Source organism: Schistocerca cancellata, chromosome 4, assembly GCF_023864275.1.
Source record: "Schistocerca cancellata isolate TAMUIC-IGC-003103 chromosome 4, iqSchCanc2.1, whole genome shotgun sequence".
Taxonomy (NCBI): Eukaryota; Metazoa; Arthropoda; class Insecta; order Orthoptera; family Acrididae; genus Schistocerca; species Schistocerca cancellata.
In genome coordinates this window covers 235,705,343-235,726,930 of record NC_064629.1, presented here as the reverse complement: position 1 = coordinate 235,726,930, position 21,588 = coordinate 235,705,343, and the positions used below count along the sequence as shown (strand labels likewise).

The following is a 21,588-nucleotide window of genomic DNA, read 5'->3' as shown; positions in this document are numbered from 1 at the left end:
AAATAATTACCTCCTAACCTCAGTGAGTGAGCAGAAAAACAAAATCAAGCAAAATGGCACTTGTGCACTAGATCATCTTGGTGCTGTGCCCCATAGTATGTATACTTTCCACTGGAAGGTTGTCACCCCAGAGGATATTGTAAAAGCTGTGGCAAGGTTCACCAACTCCAAAAGTATGGACTGTTATTGGTTTTCTAACTATGTAATGAAAAAATAATACACCTTATCTGTCAACCTCTTTCTTTCATTTTTAATATGTGTTTAGAATCTGGAGTTTTCTCAGATGCACTCAAAACTGCTAAAGTAATACCAGTCTTTAAAGAGGGAGATAAGCATCTGCCCCAAAACTATCGACCAGTTTCTATTGTCCCAATTTTCTCTAAAGTTTTTGAATATGTAATGTACAGTCAACTAAATAACTATTTTGATAAACATGATCTCCTCTCCAACAGACAGTTTGCATATCAGCATGGTAAAAACACCACTACTGCTGTCACTGAAGTTGTTAACCAGGTGTTAACTGCATTCGAAAATAAGGATCTAGTATCAGTCGTACTGTGCGATCTTAGCAAAGCCTTCGACTGCATACCATCTAACACCCTACTTGCAAAACTGGAATTTTATGGCATACACAAACCATCTTTGGATGTAATCGAATCATACTTAAGTAACAGGAGACAGTATGTATCAATTAAAAATAGATGCTCCTCACTGAAGGAAGTTCGGACTGGAGTGCCTCAGGGCTCGGTCCTAGGTCCTTTTCTGTTTATCATTGCAATTAATGACTTACCTTACCATGTAGGAGCAAATTCAGTTGTGTGTTATGCAGATGATACAATGTTGCTCAATACACACCATGACACAACAGAACTGCATCAGGCAACACAGGAAAAACTAGAACTAGTAATGGATTGGTTTTCTTCTAATGAACTCCTGTGTAATCCTGATAAAACACAAGAACTAATTCTGGGTTTAACTACAGCTGTTGAAAGCAAATCAATAAAATTGTTAGGATTCCACATTGACTCAAAATTAAACTGGGAGGAACACATTAGCCATATCTGCAAGAGAATAGCAAGAGTGTGTTATCTCATCTGGAGACTGACAGATGTAGTCACTGATGAGTATCTAAAGGTGGTATATTTTGGCCTCTTTCAGTCACACATTTCCTACGGCATATTGTTATGGGGACATTCTTGCTTTGTCAGTGAAATTCTGAAAATTCAAAAAAAAGTAATCAGAATAATAAGCAAAGCTAAGCCCAAGGAACACTGCCGTCCCCTCTTTATCAAGCACATGATATTAACTGTGGTGAATCTATACATCTACACAGCACTGCTTTATGTCAAAAGCAACTTAAATGAGTTCGAGACCAGAGAGAACATACATCCCCACAACACCAGAGGCAAACTGGACTTTGACATACCAAGTCACAGACTCACAAAGACTACAAACTCACACAAAATAATGAGTTTAAAACTCTTCAATAAACTTCCAGCATCTGCTCGGTCACTGACCAATAATATTTTCAAACGTAAGGTTTATGACTGGCTTCTCAAACACCCATTTTATAAGATAACAGAATATTTTGAAATAAGCATTGACATTAGTATATAAGGATATTCCTAAAAGAAAAGGAATTAAATTGTAAAAAACTTTACTGTAAAGTTATTGTTAATTGTATATTTAATGTTCTGACCTATTCCGCTGTAAGTGGTCAATGGTGAATAAACTGAATACTGAATACTGAATATACAACTATGTATATCATAAATCAAAAATTGACATGTCTCTTATACAGTACACTCAGATGACCTGTAAAATATATGTCATGAGATCTATAAAATATAAATATGAAAGGGTATAAGATAAGCTTTTGAAACATGTAGATTCAAACTAAATGTCATAAACCATCTGTTACTGGTTTGGTCATCTCTTGTTCTGGGGAGACAGAATCCTTCATCAGGATGCTTACACCCCCGGGCAAGTATCATCATATCTGTCTTATTATTTATTTAAATTTGGACACCTTTAATGTAAAGGAGTAGAAATGGAAGAACCCTAGTTTACTGTTAACTACAAATAGAATTATTGATGAAACACTATATTGCTGAGCAACGAGGCATTAGTAAACCATTTGTGTAATAGTTCCTTCTGTTGTAGTTCTGAAAGAAAAAGAGGATGGAAGAAGGCTATTAGAAGGAGACAAGGGGCTGATGGTTTAGTGTTAGATGCTTCTCTCCCTTTTTGTAAACTTATCTGTTTGGATGTTGGTTACATGAAGGCAGTCCATACAAAAACTGTAGCTACACCATATTAGTCTTACCCATGATCAATATTAATTTCAGACCTATGATAATCTACATTTTTAGTTATCTGAATATCAGTGGTTGCATTTTACAGCAACTATTTGATGTATATTCTCTGAATTGCATCATGAAGATCTATGTCTTCATCTACATCTACAACTCTGCAAATCACTGTGAAGAACATGGTGAAAGTAACTGTCAGTGTACCATATATTCTTCCCATTCTGTCTGTGCACAGAGCACAGGAACACTGACTGTTTAAATGCCTCTGAAATCACCATAATCTTTTAGCCACAATCCCTGTGGGAGTGATACAAAGGGGTATGCAGTATAATCTTTAATTCTTCACTTAATACTGGTTCTTTAAACTTTATAGATGGGCTTTCATGGGGTATCTTCCAGAGTCTGGCAGCACTTCGATGCCATGTTTCCATGAATCAGACATTATTTTTATTTTATTTTACTGTGAGTTCCATTGATCCCGAAGCATTAGATTTGCTAGGATATAAGAACAAGTCAGTGTTTTTACAATATTCACAATCTGGAATTTTTCATAAGATTTACAATAATTGATACAGTTGAGTACAATATGATAGATTCATGGTACCACTAATATCAGCTAGTGTTACAGCATAATACATGAAAATAAATAAGGTGTATAAACAACAAAATGTCAGAATTAATTTTCAATGTACACAATGAGACATTCATATTAATAATATATTAATATTTGAAAACCAATATATCTTTTATGACAAGAAATATTTTTTATTTATGCTTGCACTATATGGAACATCTTAGTTATACTATAAAACCACACACATATGCACTCCATTTATCCCAGAAAATTCACTAATTGAGCAGAATGAATTTTGAAACAGGTGTTGTTGTAGTTTGCCCTTGAATTTCAATGTTTCAAGAACAAGAATTTTGATGTCTCTAGATGGAGCATTAAAAATCTTTCATGCCTGAGTGATTTACTGCTTTTTACACAAGATCAAAGTTTTTACCAAGAAAAATTGCCAAACAGCTTTATGTTTTGAGAAATTATTTTATCTAGACAACCAGTTTTGGCATCTCAATAATGCCACCTTCAGGCTCCTATGTATTCCATATACAGACAGTCAGATATATTGATACTTGCACAGTTGGAGCCATCAGTATATGGATTCCATGAATTCATTTTTGGGGTGTTTACATCAAAGACTTGACGATAATAATTTTTGTATTGAAAGATATTTTATGATGTCACATTGCTTAATCAAAGAAAGTTTGATAAAGTTATTACAGACATGAGGAGGTCATGTATTATTGTCAGTACAATGAAATTAATCCTGGACACAATTTTGTAATTAATTATTGAGATATGTATTATTGTCAGTACAATGAAATTAATCCTGGACACAGTTTTGTAATTAATTATTGAGATATCAAATATGCTGGTTTACAGTCTTACTATTTAATCTTCTTGTTTTGTATCTCTCTATTGGTAAAAAGATTTGAAATCTGCTAAACCATAATGATTCATACCTGTTTTTTAAAACTGGGTGTCTGCCTTGTTCCAGTTTCCTGTTTTCACAGCTGGTAAGAAAACGCTTTCCTTTCTGACACTTACTGTCATTATCCTTTTTCTTTTCATCTGAATACGCTTTGTATGCACATATTCATCACACTGCTGCAGTGTGATGCAAAATAAACATTTGTAACTGAAGATTTGTATTTGTTAGCTTGCTGATAATACTGTTTACGAGTGCTGTTGTACCCTTTTCACATAAGGCTATGACTGTGCTCTACTCCAGTAGGTTATACTATGCATGTGGGAGTTAAAATGACAAGAATGATTCTTTCCAACTAATATCTAAATATGTTACCAATGGACTTGAACAGTAAATGGCCTTCAGTATACTCCCAACAGCTGTAAAATGGCAACTGCCCAGAATTATTGCAACCTGGAATTTTACACTAAAGACTGCAGAGATTTGTTCATTGTGAGAGTTGCATCACATGAAAGCTGTATATCATGACAATATAATCAATCTGTAACTTATATGGAATATTAAGGAAAAGTTATTGATTTTCATTTAATGTGCTGATATTTCCCTATAAGATAATCTCACAATTTAATTAGTTAATTAAACAAATAAGATGTGTCTGTTCCTTCAGAATAGGGGTCATCACACTCTGCACACCACTGGTAGTCCTTACCATCGTGGTTGTAGTGAAGCATAAGAACAGTCTCTCTTTCTAATGCCATCAAGAAGTTGAGAGTTTTTAAGTAGAGCAGATTTTCTCTCCTTTCAGGTGAATGATTAGGTCAGCTACTGCTGTATAGCACTGGAATATTGATTAGATGAGCAAAGTTTGAATCTTTAAGATATTTTTATTCAGAAGTGAGACCTGTGGACTACTAACAATGACTTCAGTTTTATTTTCTCAGTTGTAACTCCATACTGTAATATCAGTGGGCTTCCACAAAACGTATCAAATGTCATATCACATCGTATTTTCTGTCTAATATTAATATTTCATTAGACTGAATATTATGAAAAGGAAAGTTGCTTCTCACCATATAGCAGAGATGCTGATTCAAAGATAGGCACAACAAAAAGACTGTCACAAGTAAGCTTACAGCCATCAAGGCCTTCATCAAAAAAGACGACAGGTGCGCGCGCGCGCACACACACACACACACACACACACACACACACACACACACACACACACACACACACACACACGGGCATTCACGCACAAATGCAACTCACACACACATGACAGCAGCTTCTGGTAACTGGCAGTGTTGCTTCAGTTGCCAGGACTGCAGTCGTGTGTGTGAGTTGTGTCTGCATGAGTGTGCATGTGTGGCTGTCATCTAGTTTTGACAAAGGTCTTGCTGACCGAAAGCTTATTTGTGACAGTCTTTTTGTTGTACCTACGTGTAACTCAGTATCTCCACTATATGGTGAGTAACAACTATCCTCTTCAAAATACTGTTACGTTCCATTCTGGATTTTCCATTGTTTGATTTCATTAGATTCGATATATCAACAGGAAGCAGGTTCTTGAGGATGTGTAACATGCCAGGAATCCAGAAATACACCACTGGACATTAAAATTCTGATCCCCAGACAACTAGTAACTAACATAATCTTTCCTATTGTACGTACACCGTGTAATAATTCTAAATTTATAGAATAAATGGGATACAGAGGTAGCAGGTAATATGAGACTGCATACAGCCTATGCTCTGCTGACCTACCTCAATACAGACAGTGTCCGACTGATGCCTTGACCAGCATACCTGATACCTTGATACCTGAGGCAGTAGCACCTGCTCAAACCAGGCTGGGCATAGAATTGAACTGACCTTGGATGACAGATACATCATTCTGTGATGCCTCTACTCTATGCCAAAATTTTTCTGTCATAGAGAGTGGCAAGTGGTGGTATACCAACCTCTTGGCAACTCATGAGCAGATGTTTTCAATGGATGTGAGATTTGAAGAACATGCTGGTCAAGGCATCAGTCGGACACTGTCTGTATTGAGGTAGGTCAGCAGAGCATAGGCTGTACGCAGTCTCATATTATCCGTTTGAATGATAACATGATGAAGATCTTGACAACAAGTCACAACCACAGGCCTCAACAAGTCAGAAACGTAATTCCAGCTGTCCAAATTACTGGCTATGTGGACCAGAGGCTATAGTGCTCTGTACTCAATGACCCTATACCACCACACCACGTTCTGGATCTATATGATGACTGTAACATGGGTACATCCATCATGATGCTGTATGCAGAATCATGACTCATCTGAATAGGCAATGTGGTGCCATTCCTGTTCCAGTGTTGCTGTTGGGCTCACCACAGTGGGCTAACTTCTCTCTGCTGTCCTGCTAAGGGAAGCCACAGTAATAATAATCATCATACTGACAATCTACTATGCTCCAGACAGCACCACCCTGTCTGTGTGGATAAATATGTTTCTGCAAACAAGCCCATTTCCTGGCTCATGGTACCTGATGTGGCTCCAAAGTTTGCACACCTGATCAAACAATGTATTTATTATTTATCCATTCAGGTACTAGTCATTCAAGGGAGGGGGGAGAGAATCAAGATACTCATTGCAGCCAGTGATAGCTGATAGCAGAGAGAGAGGTTTTTTTTTTTTTTTTTTTTTTCCCCCCCCCCCCAGTAGAAGCCGTCTCGACAACACATGGCCAGAGATCAAGGGTGTTACAGCCTACTTATGTCACTGCTCAATTGGTGCATTATAAGAGATGCAATGAACTGGGTTCCTTTACATCTGAATCTTTACTTTTACCCAAAAAATATTTCATGTTTATGATCCTAGAGATATTTTTTCCAAATCTGAGCAGTGGTTGCAGAATCATATATCATTTCTGATGCTATATGGGTGAATGTTCTGATATAGTGATAGCAAAACAAAGTTATCAATCACTACACATGAAATGATGGCTGAAGACCCTGCAAGGCACCACATTTCTATAGGCTTACTACAAATGTGATATTACTCTTTAGCCCTTAGTTGGCTATTTGTGTACAAATTTTTCTTTATTTTTATATATTACTTTGTGGTGAGGTATTTCATATGCTGGGCAGCATTCCTGCAACTGATCTCCGTGCGTGTGGGTGTATTTTTTTTTTCACTCACAAATTTAAATACAGAGGAAAATAAATATAACATGTCAATGAAATTTGTTGTATTTGTTGGGGATTCTTCCTTCAGAAAGTTAGACTTTATCATTATAATAAAAGTCATGTTTATTCCTAAAGTAGCAGTTGCTCAATAATATTTTACTTACCTAACATGTCATTTAAGTGAAATATGTCTGCACAATAGTGATCTAAATATCATATGCAGTTTTTGCTACAGCCTCTCTGGAACCATTAATGACAGTTTGGAAGATGCTACTACAGACTGAGAAATCCTTTTTCCAGAGCACAGTTTATGCTCTTCATAATATCATGACTTACTCTGTCGCCATGAATACTAGTATGCACATGGTAATTTGTGTTGCTAATTTGATAGCATATGTACATTTTTTGAAATTTCCATCATATGTTTGTTTACAGGTACGCTAAAAATTCTGAAGAAATGGGTGTTAAAGAGCTGCAAAATTTTATGAAGAAAGAACAACATTTGAACAATGTAACGGAGGAGCAATGTTTATCATGGATTGAGGCTTTTGAACAGTCAGAAATGAGAAATAATCAAAAACTGTCATTTATTGGTAAGAAAAAGTCTACGTGTGAGCAACTTTCCTATTAATCAACTTTCATATGGAATGGCCAAAAGTCCCAGTATTCTAACACTATTTCAATAGCAAGTACAGCTGAGTCTCATTTCTATCCTACTATAATACAAGTTCTACCTGTGCTGTACCCATAAATATTTAAAGACTATCCCTCAAGTACAGAACAAAGGTACAGTGAACTTTTGGAAACCGCACATCAGAACCAACCTGATAATGGACAAGTTCTTCAAAACCAAACTGCCACATAAACTCACAAAAATTCCATGTCTCAGAATTCCCATAATGCCTTTACTTGCATCCCACAAATAACCATGACTAACTTCCATCAATGTAGCAGTCAAATCCCATTTAATAGCAATAAAAGAACAAACAACATCTATTCACCAACATACATACCTCCATCTGCTCTTTTGAGATGATTAAAATGATATCACATTCAACATGAATACCTTGATAATTATCAAAATTATTAGTTGAAAACTGTATCATAATTATGTGAAATTTCTGAATGCATTAATTACAATCAATACTGGGTATGATATTCTGAGGACTGTTTTAGAACATATGTATTTTTATAGTTCAACTCAGAATTTAGGGAGCAAAAAATTCACATGAAAGAATTGGCATATTTTAAAATGCAAGTAATGCTGTATCTTATATAGCTCCTACCAAAATTGCTACTGTGAAACATTTTAAAATACACTGTTGGCTATTAAAATTGCAGCATCGCAAAGATGACATACAACAATATCAAACTGTCATGAAGTGCACTAGATATTTGACTATGTAAATGGTCAGCATTTCACACAGAAACTGTACAAATTGGATATATAAAGGAAGATTACATAATAAATTTCTCATTCAGAAATTTCATTTGAATGTTGTTTGTTGATGACAGTATCATGTTTTGCCTCATGTAATTAGGAGAAATGTCTAATAAGTGTCACAATTCAGCAGTGACAGGATCATCAAGACTTTGATTTATCATTCCCCAAAATTACTGCTCCCATTTGTCAAGATCTACACCTACATCTACACCTATACTCTGGGTGCATGGTAGAGGATATGTTCCAGTGTACCAGTTATTAGGGTTTCTTCCTGTTCCTTTCATGTGTGGAGTATGGGAACAATGATTGTTTGAATGTGTCTGTGCATGCAATAATTATTGTAATGTTTTCTTTACAATCCCTAAGTGACCATTCATGCCGGCCTTCTCTGCATACATTCAATATACCCTGTTAGTCCTATCTGGTATGGGTCCCACACACTTGGGCAATATTCTAGAACTGGTTGCACGAGTGATTTGTAAGCATTCTCCTTTGTAGACTGATTGCACTTCCCCAATATTCTACCAATAAACCAAAGTCTACCACCTGCTTTACCCACGACTGAACCAACATGATCATTCAATTTCATATCCATACAAAGTGTTACACCCAGGTATTTGTATGAGTTGGCCTAATCCAACAGTGACTCATTGATATTATAGCCATAGGATACTATGTTTTTTTCATTTTGTGAAGTGCAAAATTTTACATTTCTGAACATGTAGAGCCAGTTGCCAAACTCTGCATCATGTTGAAATCATATCAAGATATAACTGAATATTTATGCAGCTTCCTTCAGATACACTTCACTATAGATAACTGCATTGTCTGCAAAAAGCTGGATTTTATTATTAATATTGTCTGCAAGGTCATTAATATACAATATGAACAGCAAGGGTCCCAACACACTTCCATGGAGCACACACAAGAAGATATTTCTGCATCTGATGATGACTCTCCATCCACAATAACATGCTTTGTCCTCGCTACCACAAATTTCACTTGATGCCTCATATGATCATATCTTTGACTATAAATGTAGGTGCAGCACTGAGTCAAATGCTTTTCAGCAATCAAGAAATACTGCATGTACCTGGTTGCCTTGATCCATAGCTTTCACTATGTTGTATGAGGAAAGTGTAAGTTGGGTTTCACATGATCGATGTTTTTGAATCCATGCTGGGTGGCATTCAGACGGTCCATGAAAATGAATGCCTCGCCAATAATCTGCTGATATGGTTGCACTATTGATCGGAGAATGGCATTCATGTATCATACAGCTGTTACGGAGCCTTCCATGACCACCAGTGGCGTACTTCAGCCCCACATAGTGCCACCCCAAAACATCAGGGAGCCTCCACCTTGCTGCATTTGCTGGACAGTGTGTCTAAGGCATTCAGCCTGACCAGGTTGCCTCCAAACATGTCTCCGATGATTGAAGGCATATGCAACACTCATCAGTGAAGAGAACGTGATGACAATCCTGAGCAGTCTATTCGGCATGTTGCTGGCCCATCTGTACCGCGCTGCATGGTGTTATGGTTGCAAAGATGGACCTCGCCATGGTTGTCGGGAGTGAAGTTGCGCATCATGTAGCCTATTGTGCAAGGACAATGAACTTTTCCAGATAGCATTGATCTACATCAAATGGGCTCAGCACCTGGTGTAATAGTATGGAGTACCAATGCATACACATCATAATCACCTCTGGTTCATTCTCCAGATCTTTCACCCTTGGGAAAATCTCGTCATAGGATGCCAAAAGACTGGCACATGACCACTCACCAACAACTAGAACTGATGACATCTGGCATAGAATAATGTATCTTCAAGGTGTTCCAAAATGATATTTATGACTCTGACCATGCGTATTTCAGAAACATTGATAGATAGAAATGTGTAGTACATGATGTAATGTTCACACACACCTAAAGATCTTTCTTGTGTGTAGAATGGTTGATAGAGACCAGATCTGGATACATTACAGAACCACATCACCATTATGTCCAACCATCAGACAAACACACATGAGCTTCAAAGAAACTGGAAGTGTCAAAAAGAGGATGCGTTTTGGGCATCCAAGAATGAGTGATGCAGATGCAAAATGGGTGCAACAAGCATTCCACACACTCTGCCATACTGGGGCAATGACCATTTTCATCAATAGTTAACCTATAAAAAGTAAAGAAAGTTTAGGTGTGAAATACATGTGATCAAAGCTATAAAGATCATTTTGGAAGACACTGTATATCTATCACCCAAGTTGAATTCAATTCCACGCCATGCCAGGTTGGAGCCATTGTTGCTTCAGAGGTGGCAGCACTGTGTACAAAGTTTCACAGGCTGCATACCCTCAAATAACCTACAAAGGTGATTATGTATACTTTTTGTTATGCTGTGTATCCACAATAACTAAAATTTCACTATTTGCTATCCTTCCTGGGATTGCAATTTTAATGGCGTGCAGTGTAATATAGATTATTGTTGCATTTTAAGGGAACTTTGCTTGCTGTGACTGTGGCATTCAGTAAGTCACACATGTCACTTAGCTTGCCAACTATCAAGTGCCTCAGAGGACATGGTCATATTGGGTGGGGTATGAGTTTGGCAAAAGAATAATTACCAATCTGGCGGCTTGTGTGCACCTGTAACTGGAAGCTCTGAGTGTTTTTCAGTTCCATTATCCATGTTATGTTGGAACATTGTGTGTCATAGTGACTGGGATCTTTCCATAACATTTTGGATCACAAGACTAGTACAAACTACTAACACATTTTTCTAAAAAATTATCTAGTGAACATGAAAATCATGGCAAATGCATGAGGTATAAGTGCTCCACTCATCCTTGACATCTCAGTTAACTATAGAAAAATAGGTAACACTGGTAACATAGCAGGTTAACTGTCATACCACCACTGAGGCTATGGCTATGACGATGACAGTGACAATATGGTGCCCATTACTGTTTGTGAACCACCAGTTGTTGCAATGTCTATTGTAGTTGCTGCTGCTACTACTGTTGCTGTTACTGCACCCATTTCTACTGTAATTATTGTTGTTACTGCTGTATTTATTTCTGTAGGATCAGTGGTTGCACTTTCAGCAGAACTGGTCAGATCCATGTTGCTAAGCTGATGAATAAGCTATGTGAATCTTCAACAGGCCTCATCATGAATTTATTCCATCGTATTGTTACTGATTCTGGTATCCCAGCCTGATGTCTTTGAAAGGCTGCCAGAAGGCATGGAACTCAATCTTGATTGATAGGTGACACTGTTAAAGTTACAGGCGCTAGTATTGCCATGTGGCAGCACTGGCCTCAGTGTGTTGCACTGCTGCCATTTCACCAGCCAGTTAATGTTGGCAACAGGCATTCAGCGGTCAGCTCCAACTTTAATGGTATAATCATCTCATCTTCTTATCACTAGTAGCAATGCACCATTGTTCTTGTTTTTGGTTGTGCAATTTATAAATTTCATGTTTAAGTATTTAAGATTAAGTTCACTCCAACAATGCACCACAAACCTATGATAGTACTTTTAAGGCTGCACCTTTGTCTTACTGAATGGCTACCAGAATGGCTCCAGCATTGGGTGCTTTTAGTCAGCTTTTACAATCATACCACTAAACACAAGCCACAGTGCAATACACAAATGCAGATGCTCCATCTCACCTACCCACTGGACCAGGCCTGGCCCGTGACCAGCAGAAAATCTAAAATTTCCACATAGATGGGGAACAGAGACAAGCCTTGAATAGGTTGTCAACTACAGCTGCACGAATCACTGCATACACGCTCTGCCACCCAATCTTATGGCAAGTCTTACACTGTGTACTCCATGAGTGGCCCACATACTTATCAAAGAACACCATCCCGAGCTCTGGGCCTCAGCTAACCTCTACCACAGTGTGTCCTTCTGATAGACACTGAGGCAGACACTCACCATGTCATCATCTTGGCAGCCCTGTGGCCTCAGGTTTTACAACTACTCCATCGTGGTCACTGTTGAATGTCATACATGAAAGCTCTAGCATGGTGACATGTTTACTGACCAGGTTTAGATGAGGACACGGAAGCTATGGTGTGCAGCTGTACCACTTGCTCCTGTCATCAGGCTGCACCTCCATGAATTTTTGTCTCCAGGGCGACCCCCCATCACCCTGGGACCACATCCGTTCGGATTATGTGAGGCCATCTCTGGGCTCTGTGTGGTTAGTAGTCGTGGATGCTTAATCCAGTTACCCATATGTCATCAGTATAGCATCCAGCACAACGAATCACAATTAACACACTTTTCCAGATTCTAGCCATCGAAAGCCTTCCCAAAGCATCATATCAGACAGTACGCAACAATTCATGGTGACAGCTTCTGTGTCTTCAGTGGTATAAAGCAGCTTCTTAATCTGCCATTCCATCCATCCTTCAATGGCAAAACAGAGTGATGGTGTGGACATATAAGCAGCAAATGCTGAAATTAGTCTAAATCACTACCATCACAACTGCACTCATGATGTTCCTGACAAGGGAACATCCCCATCGCACCCCCCTCAGATTTAGTTATAAGTTGGCACAGTGGATAGGCCTTGAAAAACTGAACACAGATCGATCGAGAAAACAGGAAGAAGTTGTGTGGAACTATGAAAAAATAAGCAAAATATACAAACTGGGTCGTCCATGCGTAAGATAGGCAATATTAAGGGCAATGTTAGGCGAGGAGCGCCGTGGTCCCGTGGTTAGCGTGAGCAGCTGCGGAACGAGAGGTCCTTGGTTCAAATCTGGCCTCCACTGAAAATTTTGCTTTCTTTATTTTCGCAAAGTTATGATCTGTCTGTTCGTTCATTGTCGTCTCTGTTCACTGTAATAAGTTTAGTGTCTGTGTTTTGCGACCGCACCACAAAACCGTGTGATTAGTTAACGAAAGGACGTGCCTCTCCAATGGGAACCGAAAACATTTGATCGCAAGGTCATAGGTCAACCGATTCCTCCACAGGAAAACACGTCTGATATTTTGTATAAAACACTGGTGACAGCATGTGCGTCACATGACAGGAATATGTTGTCGACCCACCTAACTAGTACACTTGGCGAATGGGTGAAAAGTTTCTTCTACCTAGCCCGATTTAGGTTTTCTTGTGGATGTAATAATCACTCCAAAAAAAGTGATGAAAACATAAGAGTTTTTCACATAAACTGAAAATAAAAAGTTAAAATTTTCAGTCGAGGGAGGACTTGAACAAAGGACCTCTCATTCCGCATCTGCTCACGCTAACCACGGGACCACGGCACTCCTCGCCTCACATTGCCCTTAATATTGCCTATCTTACGCATGGATGACCCAGTTTGTATATTTTACTTATTTTTTCATAGTTCCACACAACTTCTTCCTGTTTTCTCGATCGATCTGTGTTCAGTTTTTCAAGGCCTATCCACTGTGCCAGCTTATAACTAAATCTGAGGGGGGTGCGATGGGGATGTTCCCTTGTGAGTATGTACAGGACAACTCCCATCCATAACAGTACCCCAGCAGAGCTTCTCCATAAAATAAAACCCTGAACTCTTCTCCATCTCCTGTCCCCACACTCCCAGCTACCATGCACCTAGCACATCAGGCAGTATCCATCATTCTCAGCAGCATGGGCATGCTTGTATAGGACAAACAACATGTGGATGCTGGCTACAGTGCTTACCACCTGTGGGCAGTGCACTATGTCTGTTGACACATCAAGAGGTTTGGAATGCCATCAGCTGGCATTCTAATTATGTATTCACAAAAAGTGTCATAAATAAGGAAACATTAAATGCTTTTCAGACACCTGTATCTACAATAAAGTGAATAAAGTGGCAGCCTGAACTGCAGGAAATGGCAGCAACCGAAGCATTTAAAGAGTTTTTCAAGATCATCAAAGCCAAATTTGACTATATATCCACAGAAGACCAAAAAGAAATGTCCCACAAACGTGTCACAACACAGCCACCGTGTGAAAGAAAAAGCATTGTATACTGATGAACTGAAAAAATTAATGTGCATCCTACTGCTATTACATGATCACTACAGAACAGCAACAGATCCCAGTGCAAATAAAGTGTTATGTAGCAGATATTTGGAAGCAAAAAGACTTAAAAGATGTAGAAGAAGACACAGAGAAAAGCAATGACAGGTTCATCAAAGGAATTCACGACTCGTGCAAGGCAGCCTGGGACGTGATCTATGAACTCAGGAAGAAAACCATCTCTCCCTTAAGCATACGTAGTCCAGATGACTTTAATAGTTATTTTATTGACATTGTGGAAAACACTATAAGTAAATCCTAGACCTCAGTATAGACCCTGCAGCTGCTATAATAAATGACAAAAGATGCATCTTGATGAGCTGGAGGGAATTACGAAAAAAATGATATAATAAAGATTGTAAAATCTTATAAACTTTCTGATAGTTGGGGTGTATACAGAATGTCTACTAATGTCCACAAGAAAATTATCTACAAAATTTCCAAACCATTAACTATGATAATTAATAAGTGTTTTACTGCTGGTGTATTTCCAGACTTTCTGAAACTTGCATGGACAGTACCAGTGTATAGAAAGGGTGGCCCAGCCATGGTGACAGGCTTCAGCTGAGTCTAGCTGTCAACGAAAATAAATGACCACCACAAAGTTGGCCACCCATACTGCTGAGCATGACATTCTCAGTTTAAATGGCTGCTTCACAACCTGTGACATTTGGATAGCCTATTTCAGATTCCCCATATGTTTCACTCTATTGAAATATTTTTCTACGATGTGAGTTGAAATGGGGTTGATTGGGAACAACATCAGCTGCAACTAAAGTGGGCATGGATTTGTATTTAATTGTAAGCTAAAGAGGAAAGTAAAAAAAAGCTACTCTAAGGGCATAAATTAACAGTATGAATATCACATATTTCAGTCATTTGCAGCAGTGTTCAATTTAATTCAACAAAAATTAAATACATATTTCCATCCTTAGGTTTTACAAACCTTCTGATGTCAGAAGAATTTGAAATATTCAGGCCAGATCACAAAGTCGTTTATCAAGATATGTCTCAACCATTGAATCACTACTACATTGCCTCATCCCATAACACGTAAGTAAGGTCTTGTAAAAGTACTAGTAACCTTCTTTCTACTTTCTGAATTGTTTCACTTTCCTTGAGTTAGATTGCTCAATAATTATGCAATGAAAATAAAACCCATTTAAAAAGATCTTACTTAGATGGATAATTTGCCTGGTTAAAAATAAATGCTTTCTTTCAGATATCTCATAGGAGGGCAGCTAAGAGGGGACAGCAGTGTTGAGGGATACATCAGCGCTCTGAAAAAAGATTGCCGCTGTGTTGAATGTAAGTAACACTGAACATCATAAAGAACTTTAGTCCAAATAGCCATTGTATGATGCCATTTCACTGGAAAAGTTTTATGTTTATGACACCTCTGATAACAAGAGAATTGAAACTATGTTTCATAATGTTTTCGCAACATTGCATTAAAGCAGGCTAAATGTGAATTTGGAAGTCTTTAGGCTTTTATGCCTGTTGCAGGTGATGATAAAATCTTCTGACATATTGCTCTTCAAACTTCTTCACTGTTCAGTTGTTCCCTCTCTGTGCTGGGATGTTCTTCAGGATTCCACAGGCTGAACACTTTCAAATGACAGTGTCACATCCACTTAGAAAAGGCCATTCTCCTGCGCTTTTTCTGAGAAGTGGAGTCATTGGACAAACATCTTCTGGCTGCTATTTGTGGACCATCATCATTGGGTACATACTAAAAGCAGATGCAGATAGAGAGGGTGAATCCAAAATTTTATTGTTGCTGTGCTGCCTCAGTTTTTTCCTGGTACCTATTTAAGTCCCCACTCACCATGGCTGGGTGTTTACTTCTTTAATAGTGGGTAGCCAGAAAGACAGAAGCCTTTAATCATCACCTCTATTGAAATTGTATTCATTCTTTGTTATTTTGACTGCTTCATGAGCTTTCCTTCTAAAAATGTTTCTCGCACAAGGAGCCACAAACTAATTTAAACTCCTCCTGAACAGGCTATGAAGGCCCAAAAGCACTGACATGCCGCCATGTCATCCTTGGCCCTTAGGCATCTCTGGATGTGGATATGGAGGGGCATGTGATCAGTACACTGCTCTCCCAGCCTTATGTCAGTTTCCGAGACCGGAGCCACTACTTCTCAATCAAGTATCTCCTAAGTTTGCCTCACAAGGGCTGAGTGTGCCCCGCTTGCCAACAGCACTCGGCAGACTGGATGGTCACCCATCCAAGTGCTAGCCCGGCCTGACAGCGCTTAACTTCGGTGATATGATGGGAACAAGTGTTACCACTGTGGCAAGGCCCTTGGCCACAAGGACCCATACCTTCTTAAAATTCATAACCTGGTCACGTTTTACTGAGGACTCTGCTACTGTTGATTTTACCATTTGCCCTAAATGTATGTGGTATTCGTGTTCTTTAATGCATTCATTTACTGGTGTAAATGCATAGGCTTCAGTGACAGGTGTCAATAGCATTAAAAGCATTCTATGTATATTGTAGTGTCATCTTACACAATATTTAAAATATTAAAATGTACCAATGTTTTGGCCACATTTCCTCAGAGAAAAAGCTGATTATCTGGGTTTCGGGTCCACCAATATTTTGCATCCTGACAGTGTCACTAGGCCACTGATATCATATTTAGTAGATTTTATTAGTCTTAAATAACATTGATGTGTATAAGGCGAGGGGGTGGGAATATGTGGATGACTGTGGGTTACACAGCTTACTGGAAGTTGGTAGCCCATTACAAATCTGCAGTAAACTTCTGGGGGCTGTGTTCACCTGCTGTTAGTAGGGGAAAGGTGACATCAGTTGTGCATACGCTGTCATACTGGGATTGCTAATAGCCAGAACACTGGGAGGCTGTAACTGTCTTCCCTGTTCATGTTGTCAGGCTGCTTCAGGGTTTTGATTGCCTCTCTTACATTTTGTGTGCACAGCCACAGCTGTATTGCCAGTACATATGCTTCTCAAAACTCCATAGCGTGCCTGCAACTGTGTTTGTGCATCATTAGTGCCAATATCCTTAGTGGACCATACCAAATCCTACATCCTGTGGCCACTCCAGAAGGCTGACTTGATGACTCCTTGGTGAAGCAACTAGGCTGCTCAGTGACTGATGCCCCTGATGTCAGGTGGCGCACCATCAGGAGCTGTGCTTTTATTTCATTTTCTGTATCTGGCATCCTACTGAACTTGTAAACTCTTCTTATTGTTTTATTGTGATATCCATTGACTTAGAATGTGTTTGGCAGATCCATCAATTCTTGTTTGATATTGTTTTTATCACTGATGCAGTGGCCTCAAATGGTCAATGTGAGTAGAATGGAACATTTTCAAACCTGATGATTATGATATTTGGTGTGTAGGTACATGTTGGTGTGCATGGTTTTCCCGTAACTCAGTTTACCGTTTTGTCACTGGCCGTTCGGTAAACCTCCATATCAAGAACAGAACCACGCTGTTACTTTCTCATTCTAATGTGAACTGGATGTTGTTATATAGGGTGTTAATACACTGACACAAATTTTGCTGCTCTGCTTCTAAATGCACCCAAATGACGAATGTGTCATCGTGTATCGCAGCCAACAGCAGCAATTGCTTGGAGTTTAAGAAAGTTTGCATAAAGCTGTTCAACGCTATCAGATAAAGGTGAAGCCCAGTGCCACTCCAGCCATTTTTTCATAATATTTACCATGCCAGGTGAAATAAGTTGTTGATAAATGTAACTACACAGATTTTTCTTTCTATTCCTCAAAAGGTTCCAGCTTTTGTATATGGTTGTAAACTACTTGCTCGTATAGGTCATTGATATAAATGTGTAGGCTTCCATGGCTGGTGTCAATCTCATTAAAAGTATTCTGAGGAAATCCATTTCAACTCAACCAAAGTGTCAGTACACTTTAGTATCTTAAGTATTTTAAGTATTTTAAGTATTTTATAAGGCAACATTGCAGGATACCCAGTATGGTTTTAATGAGACTGATGCTGACCATGGAAGCCTACACATTTATGTCAGTATGGGGAGATCATTTACGGTATGGGCAGATCATTTACAACCAAATACAAAATCTGGGACTTTGGTGGAAAAAGAAGGAAAGCTGCTTCATGATTTTGCATTTGTCAAGATGTGCCAGAACAACCACATTGTCCCAAATTTCCTCAGGATTTGGCCCCAGTGGGATACCATGAAAGCAAAAATCATTTACGAATGGGCTGTCTGTGCTTAATTGAGGAAAAGGATCCAAAACTCCACAGCATTGTGGGCACCAACAACAGAGTGCTGCTCCAGAAGTGTCTGTGGCTATTGTCAAACCTGTCAGTGACAAACTGGAGCAAAATCGATGATATAACATATGGACAAGACTACACAGAAAAATAATCAGTCTGTAACTGCCAGAAGAGGAAATTTGAGGTACTAACAAGGATGACACACAGCAAGCAAGATACGTGCTGGATGCATCTTGAACTGTCGTAAACCTATCACAGCTTCATCAAGGCAGTGATGTCAGTACTGTCCAAGGAGCTAAAGTTTATAATGACACCTGCAAGGATCTCCATGGAAGAAATTATTCAGTCTGTCAGATCAGCATTCCAACAGGTCTCACATGTTGAAGCCAAAAAGGTCACACAAGATACACTCAGAACCCAAAAAGAGTAAAACCACACTAATGTAACATCTCTCAGGAAGAAAGAGCCACCATAGAAGGATGTAGAGGAATGGAGATCATGGTTCTCCAAATGCATAAAGGCAAAGCCACAGTTGTAACGGAAAGGATGCAATATGCATCAAAAATGGCGGAACTGTTGAGTTATGGGACCATGGCAGTGATGCAACAGCAAAGATTATTACTGAGATGTGACCCTTAATCCAAGACTTCAGAATTAATCATGACACAGCCAGGGGACTTGTCACCAAATCACAATAACACCAAGAATTTATGGAGTAGCTAAGATCCATTAGGATAGGTGCTGCTCCCTCCCCCCCCCCCCCCCCCCTCCTCTCTGAGGCTTACTGTTAATTTTGACACATCTACTTACAATCTAGCAAAGTGTCTGGATATAAACCTGCAATTCCTTATGGAACATCCAGAATCATATGTGAAGGATTTGACTCACTTCATTCAAATTATATCAGAGTAGCATGTACAGCAAACTGATATACTTAATCAAACAGTGGAAAAACTAATACATTTGTTGGATTTGACATAATGTCTCTCTTCGCCAATATTCCAAGAGAAGAGACAATCAGCATCATAGAGGAATGAATACCACCTGATATCTGTGATCTGGTGCTGTTTTGTTTGTCACCAACCTGTTTCACCTGGCATGGTAGACATTATGAACAAATGGACAGAGTGGCAATGAGATCCCACTCTCTCTGAGACCAGAAAACATCTTTATGCAAACATCTGTGTAAACTGCCTTAAGCTCCACACAATTCCACTCTTGCTGTTGGCTGCAGTATGTAGACTAAACATTTGTTGTCTTGCTTCATGGAGGAGCAGAGCTGCATAAATTCCATCAGTGTGTTAACAGTCTGCATAAGAACATTCATTTCACACTAGAAGAAGAAAGTGATGGAGCATTTCCTTTCCTGGGTGTAGAGGTTTACAGAACTCCCACTGGCAAAATGGCAAACTGCATCACAAGATCTGCCAGGAACCTATCCCAAACCAACTGGTAGCTACATGCTACCATCATCAGGTTCAGAAGTGTGCCATCCTACATGTGCTGACTGCTCTATCCGACTGCATCAGTTACAAAATCAATATCAAACAAGAATTGATGGAGCTGTGTGATGCCTTCCGATCCAGTGGATATGACAATAAAGCAAAATGAAGAGCTACTAAGTTCAGTAGGATATCAGATATAGAAAATGAAAGAGCAGCTCCCAGTGGTGTTCTTATTTTACATTAAGTGTCTCACTCATTGAGTAGCCCGGGTGCATAACCAAATATGCATAAAAACAGTCTTCTGAGGTGGCCAGAGGATCCAGCGTTCAGTAGAGTCTACTAAGAACACAGTAAAAGAGACACAGTGTGAGTGTGGTGCTGCCTACACTGGGGAAACTGGAAGGCCTGTTAGCAAATGCATAGCAGGGGGCAAAACAATGGATCAGCACTAGCAGTGAACCATCAAGACTGTGGGCAGACTATAAAGTTTCAAGACACCCAAGTACTGGCAAGACAGCCATGATTGTGCACACAAAAAATAATAGAGGCAATCAAAACCCTGAAGCAGCCTGACACACGAACAGTGAAGACAGCTACAGGCTCCCATCATCCTAGCTGCTAGTAATCCCAGTATGATTGGCCAGTTGTGATTGCAGGCCAGCGAGTTTACCAAAGACAGCCACAACCAGCTTAACAAACTGCAATGCACAACTGGTGTTGTCTTTCTACTAACAACAGCATGAAAACGCAATCCCCAGGAGTTTGTTGCAGTTTTGTAGTGGGCTACCAATCGCCAGCAAGTCATGCAGCTCGCAAATAGTTGGCCATACATCTTCTCCCTCTCTCTTTATACTGTCCAATATTATTTTTGGCCCAATACAATCTACTAAATGTGACATTGATGGTCTATTGAAAGTGATAATGCTGATGCACTTACACCCTGGATCATCAATCTTTCCTCTGAGGAAGGCCACTGCAACTTGGCCAAAAACATTGGTACATTTTAGTACTTCAAGTGTTTTTTAAGACAATGTGGCAGTATATCCAGATGCTTTTAGTGTCCTTGTTGTTTTGACAATATACAGCTTTCCACAAACACATGTCATTTCATGTACTCCCACATTGTGGAGGCAGTCAGGCATGTTCATTCTAGGTCAGAGGAAGCCCTTTGTCTTGTGTATTTACATATATAGTGTTATTATGCAACTTAAATCATTCTTCCAAAGGGTTATGACTATGAAGTTGGTCACTCTAGACGCAACAGCCTTATTTATGGAAGTTCATCATAATTATTGAACATCATTGTTTCCCTGAGGAAATGTTGATCACAAGCTCTTACTATCACTGATGTGGAATGTGTGCAAGGACAGAATCTTCATAGCAGCTTGCACTTTGGCTAGGTGGTGGTATAAAGGAGAGTCAAGATATCTGTT

At 39.1% G+C, this 21,588-nt stretch overlaps 1 protein-coding gene across 2 annotated transcripts in view; it reads left to right on the top strand.

Annotated features, from left to right (window-relative positions):
- The window catches only part of LOC126184544 (1-phosphatidylinositol 4,5-bisphosphate phosphodiesterase eta-2-like), a 475,410-nt gene that overhangs the window by 377,096 nt on the left and 76,726 nt on the right, over positions 1–21,588 (top strand). For both annotated transcript variants that reach the window (XM_049926959.1, XM_049926958.1), the window contains exons 6-8: positions 7,408–7,565; positions 15,403–15,520; positions 15,690–15,775. In XM_049926959.1, the coding sequence (XP_049782916.1) occupies positions 7,408–7,565; positions 15,403–15,520; positions 15,690–15,775 (362 nt within the window). The remainder of the gene's footprint in view (positions 1–7,407; positions 7,566–15,402; positions 15,521–15,689; positions 15,776–21,588) is intronic.